Raw genomic sequence first — 14,893 nt, 5'->3', positions numbered from 1 at the left:
AGAGTGAGCTTTAGGAGCAAAGCATTTTCATATAATCATGAAACAAGGTCAAATTAAAAAACAATTAGAAACAAAGAAAGAAAGAAGATGGCATTTAAAGAAAGAAATTTTGGATACCAAATGTCATATTTCTGTTCTCATGCAGTAGTTGCAGTAGACTGTCCTTTGGGGTGGAGTCTAATATGTGCCTGTTTCCCGCATTATTGCTACTTATTTATTTATTTATTTATTTATTTAAATTTTTATTGAATTTATTGAGGTGGCATTGGTTAATAAAATTATATAGGTTTCAGGTGTACAATTCTATAATACATCATCTGTATATTGTATTGTGTGTTCTCCACCCCAATGTGTTATTGTTTTCTAAATTTTACTTTCAAATCACAAAGTCTAAAGGGAAAATGAAGTATGTCAGGCATTGTTGTTGCCTTGCTAATGGAAATGTGAAAGGTGTTTCTGCACCAGAGAAAACCGATTGGCAGTAAATGATGGTATAAATCCCATGGTGAATTTTTAAGACCGTAGAGCTGATGAGATCTGACCTTTGAGTTGCAAATGAATAAACTGAGGTCCCAAAGAGTTAATTGACTTGTCTAGGGCCATGCATATAGTGTTTTACCCTGATTAAATGCTAGTCCTTTCATTCATTCATTATTTTATTCTTTCAAAATTATATAATTCATTTTTTCATACATTCATAGTTCAGTCAACAAACATTTACTGAGCATCTATCACTAAGACACTGTTGTATATTCAAAGAAGAATTATAAGTGGTCCTTCTTACAGGCATCCACCATCAATGACTGCTGATCTTAGGATCCTGCTGGTCTCCATGGTTTTCTTAACTGTGAAGATTAAATTAACTTTATAAAACCCTTATATGATTCCAAACACATTAAAGATAATTATAGACATTACTTCTCATTAGACTTTATGTTTATTCATTAATAGTACATAGAATTCTGAGATTGAGTTCTATTCACTTGCAAGAATGAAGATTATTCATTTGTATAACTAAAAGGGTTTTACTAATGTTAAAATACAATGATTCCAAGGATGCCACATTCAAACTAAATGAATCTGTTTTTGACATTTCTTAGACTCCCATGCTTCAGAAAATTCCCCCAGATGTCTGAAAAAGACATGGAAGTTCACGTAAATTCCTGTTTCAAAAAAAATTTAAGATACCTGGTAATGACAATGTCGATCATGCTTCAAAGTTAATAAGGTAGACTCAATCTGCAGTGGACCTAAAGCCACTTGAGAGGTGAAAAAATTATGTGCCCAGTGCTCTGCTCTGTGCTCAAAACAGGGAGGAGGCTTGTGTGACTGGTAAGACACCACCACCCTTGCAAAAGGGTCCTGCCACCCATGAGCTCTCCTACCTTGTCTCTATACCTGACTGTGTAGAGAAAAGGCTCAGGAAGAAGTCTCCTGAGTTATCAAACAGATCACACAGCAAAGAGGAATAGTACTAAGTACAGCTAGTCTGATACAGCAGGTTAAGGCAACCTGCTGAAACGATAAGACTTAAAATCTTATTGTTTTTCTAATTTTTTGATTTAACACATTTGCACTGTAAGAATGGCAGAACACTCATGTATTATCACACACAGTTATAAATTCTTTACATATAGCAAATAATTCAATCCTCACAACAATCCTGTAAGGTTAATTACAATAATCTTCAACTTTCATATTCATAAACTAAGGTCACATAACGAGTAGTTGGGATTTTACTCCTGTGATCTTAACTAGAACACAATACTACTTCTCTACTTGACTGCACAGGCACAGAAATCACCTGTCAATCTAATCACACATCTCACAAATCGGCACTTGTAGGAAAAGGCCAGCAAACAACAAGCAAACTCTGAAGGAGTTGGGTAGCAAGCTTCCCCAGAATCACAGAAATCCCCTTGAAAACGAGGGAGACATTTCTGACAGAAACTGAAAACAGATCCTTATCGATCTGGGGATCTTGCCCCCAGGAGGGTTATGGCCTTAAGAACAAATGTGAAGCATTAGCATAAAACAAAGCCATTTGTTTATGCGCATTTTATAGTTTCTACTGATCACTATCTTTTCACACCTGCCTTTCTGTAACTCACAATAAAGATCTCTGGATGGTGAGGAGGGTTGTTGCAGGGCCTCCAGAGCCTCAACCCTCTGCATCTCCACCTAAATTCTACATTCTCCGTGTCTCGAGTTTTCTTCGCGTCCCTCGAGCACAACAGGCACTATTGGCCAGAAGAGAGAGCGGCTATGAAAATGCAGAGAAAATGTAATACCAGATGCCACTACTAAACAAACAACTCAGAAAGCACAACCTTATCAAAGCACCAATTCTAACAATTTAGTGTTATTTGAAGACAAGTATCTGTCAGCACATTGATGCGTTTTAAAGTCGTTAATCAATTTGTGGATGCCATCATCATCATCAAAGCATGGCCAGTAATTTATGAAAGTCCATTTAACTAAAATGGGCACTTCAGGAATCACTGAATTCAGATGACAGTCTACACACTGGAGGCCCCCAGTATGTTACAGTAATAATGCCCTGGTTCTCTGGGAAAACAGATTTCATCCCCCTACTGAGAATGCAGCAAAGAAGAAGCAATGTCAGCTCATCCTGATGGGCAAAGTCGACTTCTGGCCAACATGTCCAGCTCCTGTCAAAGAGTGACAACCTTATACAGCTAATGAATTCCCGTTTCCCCAAGAGCAGCAGGTGGTGTATGGCATCCCCATGGCTCGTCATCTCAGTGCACACCGTATAGCTTATGGTGTGCCTGGAGAATTCACAGGACCCATATCTAATCCATCAGGGACAGAGCTGGTAAATGGCGTGTAACTTTGCCACTTGCCTGCTCGTGTGCCAAGCGAGTTTTCTATCAATCCTAAACTAACAAACTCCTCTCACAGCACTATAAATATCCAGGATGACAAAACAGGTTACCTAGGGGATGGCTATTTGCATTATAAAAGATCCTTCCTTTTCAAAAAAAATTCTCTTCCAGATTTCTTGAAATAGAGAGCTTTCTTAAGTATCCTTAAACGTGTTGTGATTCACGAAATCACATTTACACGAGGTTTTAGAAAGGGAAAGGACAACTAATATTTATTAAGTTTGTTTGCTTATGTCATTATCTTATTGAATCCACATAGCCACAAATGGAACATGAGCCAAACAAACTTGCAAGAAGTATAAGATGAGTAAAAATATCAAATTCCACCCTTACAGTGGAAAAACACTGAACTGGCACTTCAGACCTGGCTTGCTTTCCCAAGTCTGCTACTAAACTGGGCAGGATCCAAGAACCCTCTCAGAACCTCAGTATCTACATTATAGAATGAAGGTTGCTGAACAAATACCTTAAAGTCTCTTCCAGTAGAAACAATCCATGGATCTTTATCCATAATATTTCAATCCAAAATCAGTAGGGATGACAAAAGCTTTTAAGAGAAAATTAAAGTGGGAATGGCTCTTTTGCTTTACAGTTTTTTCTTTAAAACATGATTAGAGAGATATCCATGGCTTTCTTTAGATTCAATTAGTAATAGTATCATAAGTTTAGGAAATAAAAAAGACAATGGGGCATAATTAACCTTAATCTATTGATTTAATTTTACTTTAACATAAGTCTCTATTTATGGGAGGAAATGAATTAAAACCATCAGAAAATGTTCACATGTGAATTGGTGGCAGAAGAATAGCTATAAGGGATCATAGCTATAATGGGTAAAAAAAGAAAGTGCAGCCTTTTTAATGCAGGTAATCTATGTTTTATATGTCAGCTTGTTATGAGTCATTTTACAATCTAGAAATCAAGAAAAGAATTACCTGCACTGTTTTGACACTGACTCCTCTAGTTCATAGTTTGATGAAGACCTAGTTGATGGGATGCCATTGTTAATCTCATTTTCTCCCTTGAGTGTCTATGTTATTAATAGCTATGTCAATGCTGATGATAGTATGGAGACAGAAAAAAATTTTTAAAAAACCATGGTAATAGTTTGGAGGCAAGTAAGAAACGCACTTGAGTGGTTAGAATACCAACCTGGGAGTCACCTACCTTGACTCCTTCATTACTCACCTATTCTAAGATGACATGTCACATTTCAGTGTATCCATTTATCCATTTATAAGACACTTGGCTCTAAGTGCTTTTTAAGGCCTTTTGTGAAAGATGCTAAGACGGTGTACAATGATACTATCTTAACCATATTCCTTTCACCATTTTTACTCTAGTTCTTCTACTTCAAGCTCAGCTTAAATCTTACCTTCTCTGTGGAACTTGCATCCTTAAACCACAAACCACAGTTGCATTCTTAGAGACAACACCTATTATTGATCTTTTACTTTGTGTTAGCCACTGTATTAATAATGTTAATTGCATTGCCATTTTTTATTCTCAAATGATAAATTTTAGTAAAAGAATTTTATAGGAAAAGAATATAGCTTAAAGAGTTTAAGGAACTTGTCCAAAATCACATAACTGGTAAATTTCAAAGCTGGGATTTTTTTTTTTTCTTTTTTTAAATATATCTTTATTGATCCCAGAGAGGGGAAGGGAGAAGGGGAGAGAGAGAGATAGAAACATCAATGATGAGAGAGTCGTTGATCGGCTGCCTCCTGCACCCCCGGGACTGGGGATCCAGCCCGCAACCCGGGCATGTGTCCTGACCGGGAATGGAACTGCGATCTCCTGGATCCTAGGTCGATGCTCAACCTCTGAGCCACGCCCGGCCGGGCAAAGCTGGGATTTTTATAGTGTTTGTTCGACACCCCCCCACCCCTTCCAATGTTGTGTTCCTGACAACTACACTAAATATATATATTTTTAAGTTCCTTCTGAGGATTCTTATGGAACGTGCACTTGATACTTATAATACAGTATTTAATTTCATAGTTATTGCTCTCTAGATATTTTGGGTGTACACATTTATTGCTGTAGTCAACATCTGTCCTTCACTGATCCTAAAGTCAGAAGAAAGGAGAAAAAGAAGGAGAAAGGAAGGAGGAAGAGAGGTTAGAAAGAAAGAGAGAGAAAGAGAGAAGGAGGGGGAGGGAAAAAGGAAGGAAGGAAGAGAGACATGGACTTCCCTTGTTACTAGAACAGGATATGTGGCTTAGGTCCTAGCCACCATATGCACCAACTGCAGACATGATACAAAACCTACTAACACAGGGGAAAGGACAAGGGGTGGGCATCCATTTTTGAAAAGTAGGTTTTTATTGATTTTTTAGAGAGGGAGGAAGAGGGAGAGAGAGAGAAATATCAATTGGCTGCCTCCTGCATGCCCCTTCTACTGGGGATCGAACCCTCAACCCAGGCATGTTCCCTGGCTGGGAATCAAACTGGAGACCTCTTGGTGCATGGAATGACGCTCAACCAACTGAGCCACACTGGTCAGGGCTGGGCATCCATTTTTAATGTGATAAACCTCACCAGAGACAATGTGGTTCTGGAATCTGCTGCTCTGATGATGGTTTCTTGACTTGGCCACCTCCTGATTGTGGCAGAAGCAGCAGCTCTCCCGGGTGGCAAGTTTTGTAGTGTGCTTTCTCAGAGTAATTCCTGCAAGCTCAGCTGCAGTATCTGTCTCAACCTCTCAACAACTCTGAGTTCTCTTTAACCTGTATATCCCTTCCTGCTTCAAGTAGCTAGCATGGATTTGGTTATCTGCAAATAACTTAATTAATAACTTGTCAAATTAATTTTAGTTCCTATATTAGTTATCTATTGCTGTGCAAGAAATTACTCCAAAATGTAATGTCTTAAAACAATACACATTTATTATCTCATAGTTACTGTGGGTCAGGAATATAGCCATGACTTAGATGGGTCTCTCACAGAGTTGCAACCAAGTTAATAGGTCTGAGGTCTTATCCAAAGGCTTAACTGGGGAAAGGATCTTCTTCCAACTTAGTCAGTGATTGTTAGTAGAATTTAGTTTTTTAAGAGCTGTTGAAATGAAGGCCTCGGTTCCTTGCTGTCTGTTGGCTGAAGGCTGCTTTCAGTTCTTTGCCACGTGGGCCTGTCTAGATGGGCTCTTGTTTCACCTTAATGTTCAAGCCAGGAAGGCAATGGAGAGAGTCTGTTAGCAAGACAGAAGTCACAGTCTTTTGTAGCCAAATTTTGGAAGTCAATTTCTAACACGTTTGACAAATTCTACAGGAACCAAGTCACAGGCAAAGGTGGAGATTATGCAAGGACATAAATACCAGAAGGCAGATGTGGTAGTTAATTTTATGTCAACTTCGCTAGGCCACAGCACCCAGATATTTGGTCAAACTCCAACCAAGATGTCACTGTGAGTATATTTCTTAGATGAGATTAACATTTAAATTAGTAGACTTTGAGTATAGATTACCCTCCATAATGTAGGTGGTCTCATCCAATCAGTCTCATCCAATCAAGGTCTTAAAACAAAAAGGCTATGTAGTCCCCCAGGGAGAGGGAGTCCTTTGGACTCTAGTTACAACATCACCTCTTCCCTGGGTCTCCAGCCTGCTTATATGCCCTGCAAATTTCAGACTTCCAGCCTCCATAATCACATAAGCAAATTCCTCTCATTTCTTTCTTATATACTATAGCCACAGCCTATTCTGTTTCTCTAGAGAACCCTAGCTAATACAGCAGGGTTCATTAGAGGTCTTCTGACAAGACTGTTTTCTATAGTTCAAAAGGAATAATAATAGTGTTTTATCTTAGACAACACTCCCCATTCCAAATAATTTAAAATATATTCTTGGAACCATTTAAGACCAGCAAGAGGCTTTAGAGATCATCTAGTCTAACCCTTTACCTTATAGAGGTAGAAACTGAGACCCAGATTATTATAGAAACTTAGCACTATTTAAAGAAAGCCAGGGCAAGAACTCAATTTTCTCTCTTAATGCTCTTACCAGTGCCCCATGAATTATCCTAAGTTGAAAGCTGAGAGTCACACTGGTGGCCTGAAGTCTGCTTGTAGTGAAGGGAAATCTTCATGGAAATGAACTACTGGCTAGCAGGGTTGTTCCTTCCTTGAGTTGCTCATCTTATAGTGGGTCATGATTTTGTGCTGGTGACTCCTCCTCTACCACCCCAGATTCATTAATTATCAATAGAGCACATAGCAGAGACAGTGGGCTGGGGTCACGGATGCTGCCAGTGGCTATGGGACACAACAAAAATAACTGGCCATAAAGGGATTAAGCCCTTGACCTTGGCCTCATTAGTGCTGAGCTCAAAACAACTGTTAGACACATATCAGATTGCTTGTCTGTAAAGCTGTGTTTGAATCTGCTGTATTACTCTCTCATTAACATCTGGTAGCTGGAAACAATTTAATTGATTTCTCCAGTGCTTTTAATCAGTGCAGAATGTTGATGCGTGAGTATATAAAATAACTAAACTAGCATTTAAAAAACATTTTAGTTAAAATGGACCCAAAAAGGACCCTGAAATATGAATTGGGCAAACAAGAAGCACTGTGATGGATTTTCTCGTTTACTGCTGTCTACGCATGGTGGAATATCTAGGGCTGAATTGTCAAAAATTACACTCAATCTGGGTGCTCATGATTTGAGACAATTTGTGGAGATTAAAATCTTGGTTTTTTCTAATGCACATCAACAATAAATCCTGTTGCTGCTTCTTGCCCAGCCCGGTAAAAATCAATGCTTTTAAGTAAGGATTGTTGATAACAAATTATTTTGAGCAGTGATTTTAAAGCGACATCTAAGCTCCAGTGAGAGTTTGACTTAAAGACACTTAGTCAAGGATATTAAATTAAAGATTCACTCTGCTTTGGTGTGATGAGTTGCAGAAGGAAGGAAACAAACAGTAACATGCTTTATGCCAGGTGCTTAACGTGTGTGATAACAATTGATCCTCACTACAAACTAAGAGACAGATATTTTTATCTATATTCTGTTGTTCAGAGAACTTAGGGTCAGAGAAGTTCAATAACATTCTCTAGGACACACAGTTCTCAGCTGCCTGGAGATCAGGAATAAAACTCAAGCTTATTAACTGCATTGCCCATCTCAAGTGCATCCTGCTATGTCCCCTGTATCATCAGATTATATTTAGCAAATCTATTATTAAGACTATTCTCCTACCTTTCCCTCCTCTTTACTTTTCACCTCCCAAAAATATACTCACCCACTTGCCCAGTCCAACTCTCTCTACCACACGCAGGCAAACTACACATATGCATGCCCCCTCCTCCCCCACACAGACACACACAAAGACACACACAAACTTGCATGTGCTTGTGTAGAGAGGCCAAAAAACACAATTAGTATTTGGGAATCCAGACCTCCAGTCTTGACTCCATCTGTCACTCATCTCAGCTTCTTTATTGGTTAACACACTTGTTCTCTATGGTCTCATTTCTTTCTAAAAGTATGTAACTAAATGTTTATAGAGTATTTTTGTACTTTAATATCTGTACTTCCCTAAGTGAAGTGGAGCATGATATTATCTGGTTACTTTGATGCCTCAATGCCCCCAGCAATTCCAAGACTCATTCTATACTGTCCAATACAGAATCCATTACTAGCTCCAGGGCTAGTGGGCAATCTGTATATTGCTGTTGTGACTGAGGAACTAAATTTTAATTTAATTAAAAATTAAACTTGACAAAAAATACACAATTTTTATTATTTCACTAGGACTGGATTTCACTTTAATCATTGAAACTTTAGCATCCAAATTGAGATGTGTGAAATGCACAGCAGATGTCAAAGTCTCAGTTGATAAACAAAAATATAAAATACTTGTTCATTTTTTATATTAATTACATTGATATGATAATATTTTGGATGAATTGGTCTAAATACAACATATTATTAAAAATAATTTCACCTATTTCTCTTTTTAAAAATGTCTTTGTGACTGCTAGAAAATTTTAAATCACATCTGTGAATCTAATTATATTTCTACTGGACAGGGCTGCCTCAGTTCCTCCTTACTGATGCAGTAAGTCCAGAGTGGGGTCTGTAAATCTATCTGCAGGCGGTTCTGAAGTTCGGCCACTGTTGAGAATGACTGCCTTGCCAGAAGTTATAGCAAAGTCTTTTAGAGCAACCCTGTGTTTGTGATTCATTTTCTAACGTAATAGTATTAAATAGTCTTGTGATTTCTTTTTTCCCCTCTCCATCTTAACTGGAAAAAAATCAAAAGTCTTAATTTATCACCACTTTATGAGACCCAAATATCGCAAAAGAGTTGTTATAGCTAACTCACTTTAAATGTTAGCATAAAATTGCCCCGGCAGGTTGCTCAGTTGGTTGTAGTGTCGTCCCATACACAGAATGATTGTGGGTTCGATACTGGGTCAAGAGCAGATCAATGTTTCTCTCTCACATTGATGCTCCCCCTACCCTCTCTCTCTTTCTAAAAAAACAAACAAACAACAACAACAATGAAAACATATCCTCGGGTGAGAATTAAAAAAATAAGTAAATAAATTTAAAATTTTAGCATAAAATTGTAAGCCTGGGGTAGGGTTGATATTATTTTCTACAGAGACAAAAGGGGAGCCACCTTCAGGAAGCCAGCCATCCTTTCCAATCACTGTGGAGAAATTCTAGGTGTGAGAAGCTGCTGCTGGTTTTTTGTTGTTGTTGATTTTGTTTTGTGTTTTTAGAATACTGATACCTCTATGATAAAGATAAAAAGACTCGAGGAGGGAAGGGTGATAGACATAGCGGTAAAAACTTAACGTCTCCCCATTTCTTCCTGGGACTCCTTCCTCTGTCTGAGGCCAGAAGGCTAAAAACCACATTACACCACTTCCCTAGAGCCTGGGTAACAGGTATAAGTCAGGTTTAGCAGAACATAAGCATCCACGCAGCATTTGAAGGCCACAATCTAGAAGCCATGTCAAAGAAAACATGAAATTCCATTCTACCCAATAGGTTTCAAATATTCCCATTTAAACAAGTAATCAATATAAAAATTTTAATAATCTGTTTTATACTCTTTTATTCATATTAAGTCTCTTAAAATATGCATATATTTTACCCTATTGTGTCTGCGTTTTGATTAGTAGCCACTCTTCAAGAACTTGGCTTCTACCTTTGTAGGGCAGAGCTCTAAGGCAGGGGTCAGCAAACATTTTCTGTTAAAAAAGAAATATTTTAGGCTCTATAGGCCACATACATTATCTATGGCATAGTATCTTTATTTTTGTTTTTGTTTTTAAACAAATTTTTTAAGTGTAAAAGTTGTTCTTACCTCCTGGGCCATACAAATACAGGCCACCAAGACAGTACTTCAGGGATCATTTCTATAGTTCGGTACAAATACAGGCCACCTCAGGCTGTAAGGAAAACCTCAGTTCCAGCGTGACCCGTCAGCCCTTCTTGTGGTTCTCTGACTTCTGTGCTAAATCCTTTCTGCTTCTGGTGGCAAGAGGAGACCCTCTCCTCCGCCGTCGAACGCAGCTGAACCTAACACAGGTCTGCTCTCCCCATTCTGCAGAGGAGGGCACTGAGGTCTAGAGAATTAGAGCTTCTTTCTCAGGTCAAGTAGATGGCAGAGCTAAGAGGAGAATTCAAATCTAAAGTTCAACTCCAAAGCTCATGCTTTTAGACACTATATCATACATTCTCCATTTCTTCAGCTTGATAAATGAGCCTTCCCTGATCCATTCACTTAGCTTATAAATATTTATTGAATGAATACTTGTGCAGCATTACAAATAATATATGCAACATATAAATAATAGGAACATTGTCCCTACCCACATTTAAGCCCATATTTGAAAAGGCTGAAATTTCTTATCAGTTTAATTTATAAGATACAAAATGACATGGAAAATTGACAATTATTTGCTTGCACCAGTCAATATAGATGACAAACCAGCTCATTCAGGAATGACCCAGTTAACCCCAAACTGGCAGAGGTACAAATATTTTATGTTCTCACTCTATTTCTAAGTCAAGATCTTTTATTAGCTTCAGACACTATAAAGAGGCACTAAAATAGGTACAGAACCAAGGAGTAACAGCCTACAGTTTACTAATACAATAAGGAAGCAGTCAATCCTTAGGCTAGTATACTAGTATGTTTTCTTTCAGCATGTTTGTTTCCTTGTGTGATTACTCAATCTATAAAACTTTTACTCACTGTTTTTTTGCTGTTGGTGGCTGTGGGGTGTTTTTGGTGGTTGTTGTTGGGCCTGTAGCCCTGCAAAATTCTCTGGCTTTGCTATATAGTACAAGTGGACTACTTATTATTCATTCCCCTTTACAAAATTTAATAAAACCTCTTATTTTAAATCGATTTCTCTTTGGACCAGCTCTCTAATATAAAGTCTTCCTGGAACTGCAATTAAAATGCAAGCTAGGATTTCTGATTTTCCTTATTTAAAATCCTCCAATACACTTTCCTTTAAATACCTCTTCTACCCTTAATTGTGCAGTTGGTCTACACTGGATCATCTTATGCTCACCCGTGTAACTCCTGCCTTGCTTATAACTGTGTTTTTCATACAGTAAAACTACTAATAAATATGCATAAATAAAATATACTTAAGGGAAGTCAAGAAGCCTAGGATTCTTTTTTCACTTTGATTCTTCTTTTCAACTCATGTGGAAAATGATATTATTTTCAGTGTGCACTATAATTTTTAGTGTAACTAGATGTGCTGTCAGACTGGTTGCAAAGAGTTTGAGTTTGGAAGCACCTCTCCTCTAGGGGAAGGTCACAAATATGTTTGGGTGGAGGACTGGGAGCATGAGCATAATTCCATTAACTCTAGCAGTGTCTTTATAGTATTTCTACAATATGAATCTAAATGTTTAAGCTTTTTCTGATACTGAAAAAATTGGCCCCAAACGTTTTTTTCTTTGAATTAGGGGGAAAAAAGAAGTGAGAATACTTGGAGGAAAAAGCATCCATTCTTCAGAAGCTTAGAGGGGAAACCAAGAAAGTTCTAAATCACTAAATTGCATTATTAAAAAGTGGACTTTATTTTATCCAAGCTGTAGAACCATTTTTCATTAGGAATAAAATAAGTATCAATGATAATTTGATAGGATTGATATAATTCAAAAATTAAATAGTGGGATCATGGTTGAAATGGTTATACACACACACATGCATTTATGTTTGTATATATGTATATATTTTTATTTTACTTTTATTTTTTAAAAATTTATCTTTATTGTTGAAAGTATTACAGATGTCCTCTTTTTCCCCAGTTGACACCTTCTTCTTCATACCCACCCCTCGCCCTATCCCAAGGCCTTCACCACACTATTGTTTGTGTCCATGGATTATGCACATATAAATTCTTTGGTTGATCTCTTCCCCGCCTCCACCCACCCCTATCTTCCCTCTGAGATTTGTCAGCCTGTCCGATGCTTCTATGTATCTGTTTCTATTTTGTTTGTTAGTTTATTTTGTTCATTAGATTCCACAAATGAGTGAAGTCATTTAATACTTGTCTTTCTCTGACTGGCTTAGCATAATATTCTCCAGGTCCATCCATGCTGTTGCAAAGGGTATGAGATTCTTCTTCTTTACAGCTGCATAGTACTTCATGGTGTGAATGTGCCACAGCTTTTTTATTCACTCATCTACTGATGGGTACTTGGGCTGTTTCCAGATCTTAGCTATTATAAATAGCACTGCTATGAAAATAAGGCTGCATATATTCTTTCTAATTGGTGTTTTGGGTTTCTTAGGGTATATTTCTATATTCATATATTCTTAAATTAAATACTGAGGCTTTTATATACATGAGATATGCAGAATGAAATATACAGAGAGATCTACCTATTTATCGATCTATATGGAGAGAAACAGAGTTGTAGCAATTTAAATCATGTTTTTATCTTTCTCATCTACCTTCACAATATAAATGAAGTTTGATAAAAATTCTAGCAGACTGGTTGGCCATGAACTTGTTTATGTTTCATGCATATTTATTAAACTCACACATTTAAAGAAATAGCTTCAGGCTCTTTAGCTTATTCAATTTTTCTTTTTAATTATAGTCTAAAAATGCCTATAAACATTTTGTAATGTTAATTGACAGTCTCCATGTAAATAGTCATTCTCTCTCACATTAATATGTAAAGTGACTGTTGCTTCCTCTTAAGCATTTCTGTTAACATCAACATCTTATGGATATTGAAAAGGGTATCGAGTTGAGGACAGAGTTTCCACTGCACTAAAAATCTTTTTGGATTAATTTTACTTATTGAGACATATGATTGAACTTGTTTTCTAACATTACATTGCTTTTCAGTTTATCTAAGTTTCTGGGAAACAGAAATGTTCTGTAAGCTATCTAAATAAGAAATGTTTAATGTCCTCAAAGAATAAAATAGGTAGGTGTGAGGTAGGTGTAAAGCTCAAAGGTATATTACTGTAACCCTTTCTCTAGAGCAAAACAAAATAAACAAACAAACAAGAAAGGATGTGGATTTGAATCCTGGGTTACCTTTTTTTTTTTTTTAACTGGAAAAGTTATTTAACCTTTCTCAATATTTCTAAACCTCTTTAAAGTTCTTGTAAGGATCAATGCAAATTATTTCATATGTAACATCACCTAGTACAGTGTTTTACAAAAAGGAAGCACTGAATAAAATGATAGTTAGCTTTTTTTTTTTGTTATTAAGGAAGTGTGATTATAATGGTAGGAGATGAGATCTAAATTTATAAGTATAAGGAAGTTCAATATTTGCAGCAAACATAGGATGTTTTGTATTATCTTAACCACAATAGAAGCAAAATAAATTATTAGTATGGGGTTAATTTAAATAGAGCACAATTGACAAAAAGAACAGTTAACACTGTTAAACAGGGACAGGGCCAATTTTGCAGAGCACAGAGAACTCTATGCCTTTAGTAATTATAAAGATAATTCACAAAAACTATTTGCATTTGCATTCTAGCAATGCTCATGTTTTGTAAGTTGATGGTGTGTGTCCATAAATTTAATAAGCAGCTTAGTAAGTGGTTAGCACAGACTTTATAGCAGCCAGTGGTGTTCTGGAATCAGCACTAAAGATAATGAATAATTAAACATTCAGGTATTGTAAGCCTGTTATTAAATCATTGGTAGCTTGAAATTGACTATGGTAGGAGCATTTACACTATAGTAATTGGCAAATGCTACAAATCCCAGGTTGTGCCCACTCCAAAGACCTGGTTAACTACTAGACTACTGATAAACTGCTGATGCAGATACATATATATTTAATTACCAACTTTAACACTTAATTAGCTTTTAGCAAGCTTATAGTCTTTAGCAAGCTTATAGCCTTTAACAAGCTTTTCTCTCCTGAAATTTCCTCATTGAAAAAATATTATAATTATTTCTTTGTCATAAAGTTGCTTTGAGGATTATCTTATGTAATCAATTAATACATACTCTATAAATGGTAGTTCATATTAATAAGCCAAAATCATGAAAGAGACAATAAAGAAGAGAAAATAAGAAACTAAAAGTAAATGAAGAAGTTTCTGGGAACAATGGATTTTTATTATATTAACAGCCATCACTAAGCAAGTGATTCTAAATTTATAATAGACAAGCAATCCACTCAACTCAGGGCTTCACTCACCGTGAGAAGATTGTTGTGCGCTTTTCTACTCTCCCCAAAGGATAAGCTGAAAGAATCAGTTCTACCAGAGGTGCTTTCTTGGTTAGCATGTTGCTCTGGGACTGGCTCATATAAGCTGTCCATAGAGCCCTCCTGCAATAAAGAGATTTATGAGTTAAGAAATAGCAGAATGCTATTTTCCTTGAAAAGTCATCTAACCTATCTAAATTATCCGAGGCATAGAGGGTAAGAGTTTATGGTATGCCAGTTTTCAGCAGAGTACAAGACATTCAAGAAAGGCATTCTCACCATTATTTCAGAGCCCAAAATTCAAAC

General features: G+C 36.8%; 1 protein-coding gene across 1 annotated transcript in view; it reads right to left on the bottom strand.

The window, feature by feature from the left end:
* The window catches only part of SAMSN1 (SAM domain, SH3 domain and nuclear localization signals 1), a 157,226-nt gene that overhangs the window by 134,706 nt on the left and 7,627 nt on the right, over positions 1–14,893 (bottom strand). Inside the window, exon 2 of the mRNA XM_016201741.2 lies at positions 14,579–14,710. Coding sequence (XP_016057227.2) covers positions 14,579–14,710 — 132 coding nt within the window. The remainder of the gene's footprint in view (positions 1–14,578; positions 14,711–14,893) is intronic.

This window comes from Miniopterus natalensis, chromosome 6, assembly GCF_054644295.1.
Source record: "Miniopterus natalensis isolate mMinNat1 chromosome 6, mMinNat1.hap1, whole genome shotgun sequence".
In the NCBI taxonomy this organism is placed as follows: domain Eukaryota; kingdom Metazoa; phylum Chordata; class Mammalia; order Chiroptera; family Miniopteridae; genus Miniopterus; species Miniopterus natalensis.
The sequence above is the reverse complement of the archived record's forward strand: the minus strand, read 5'-3'. Positions and strand labels throughout refer to the sequence as shown.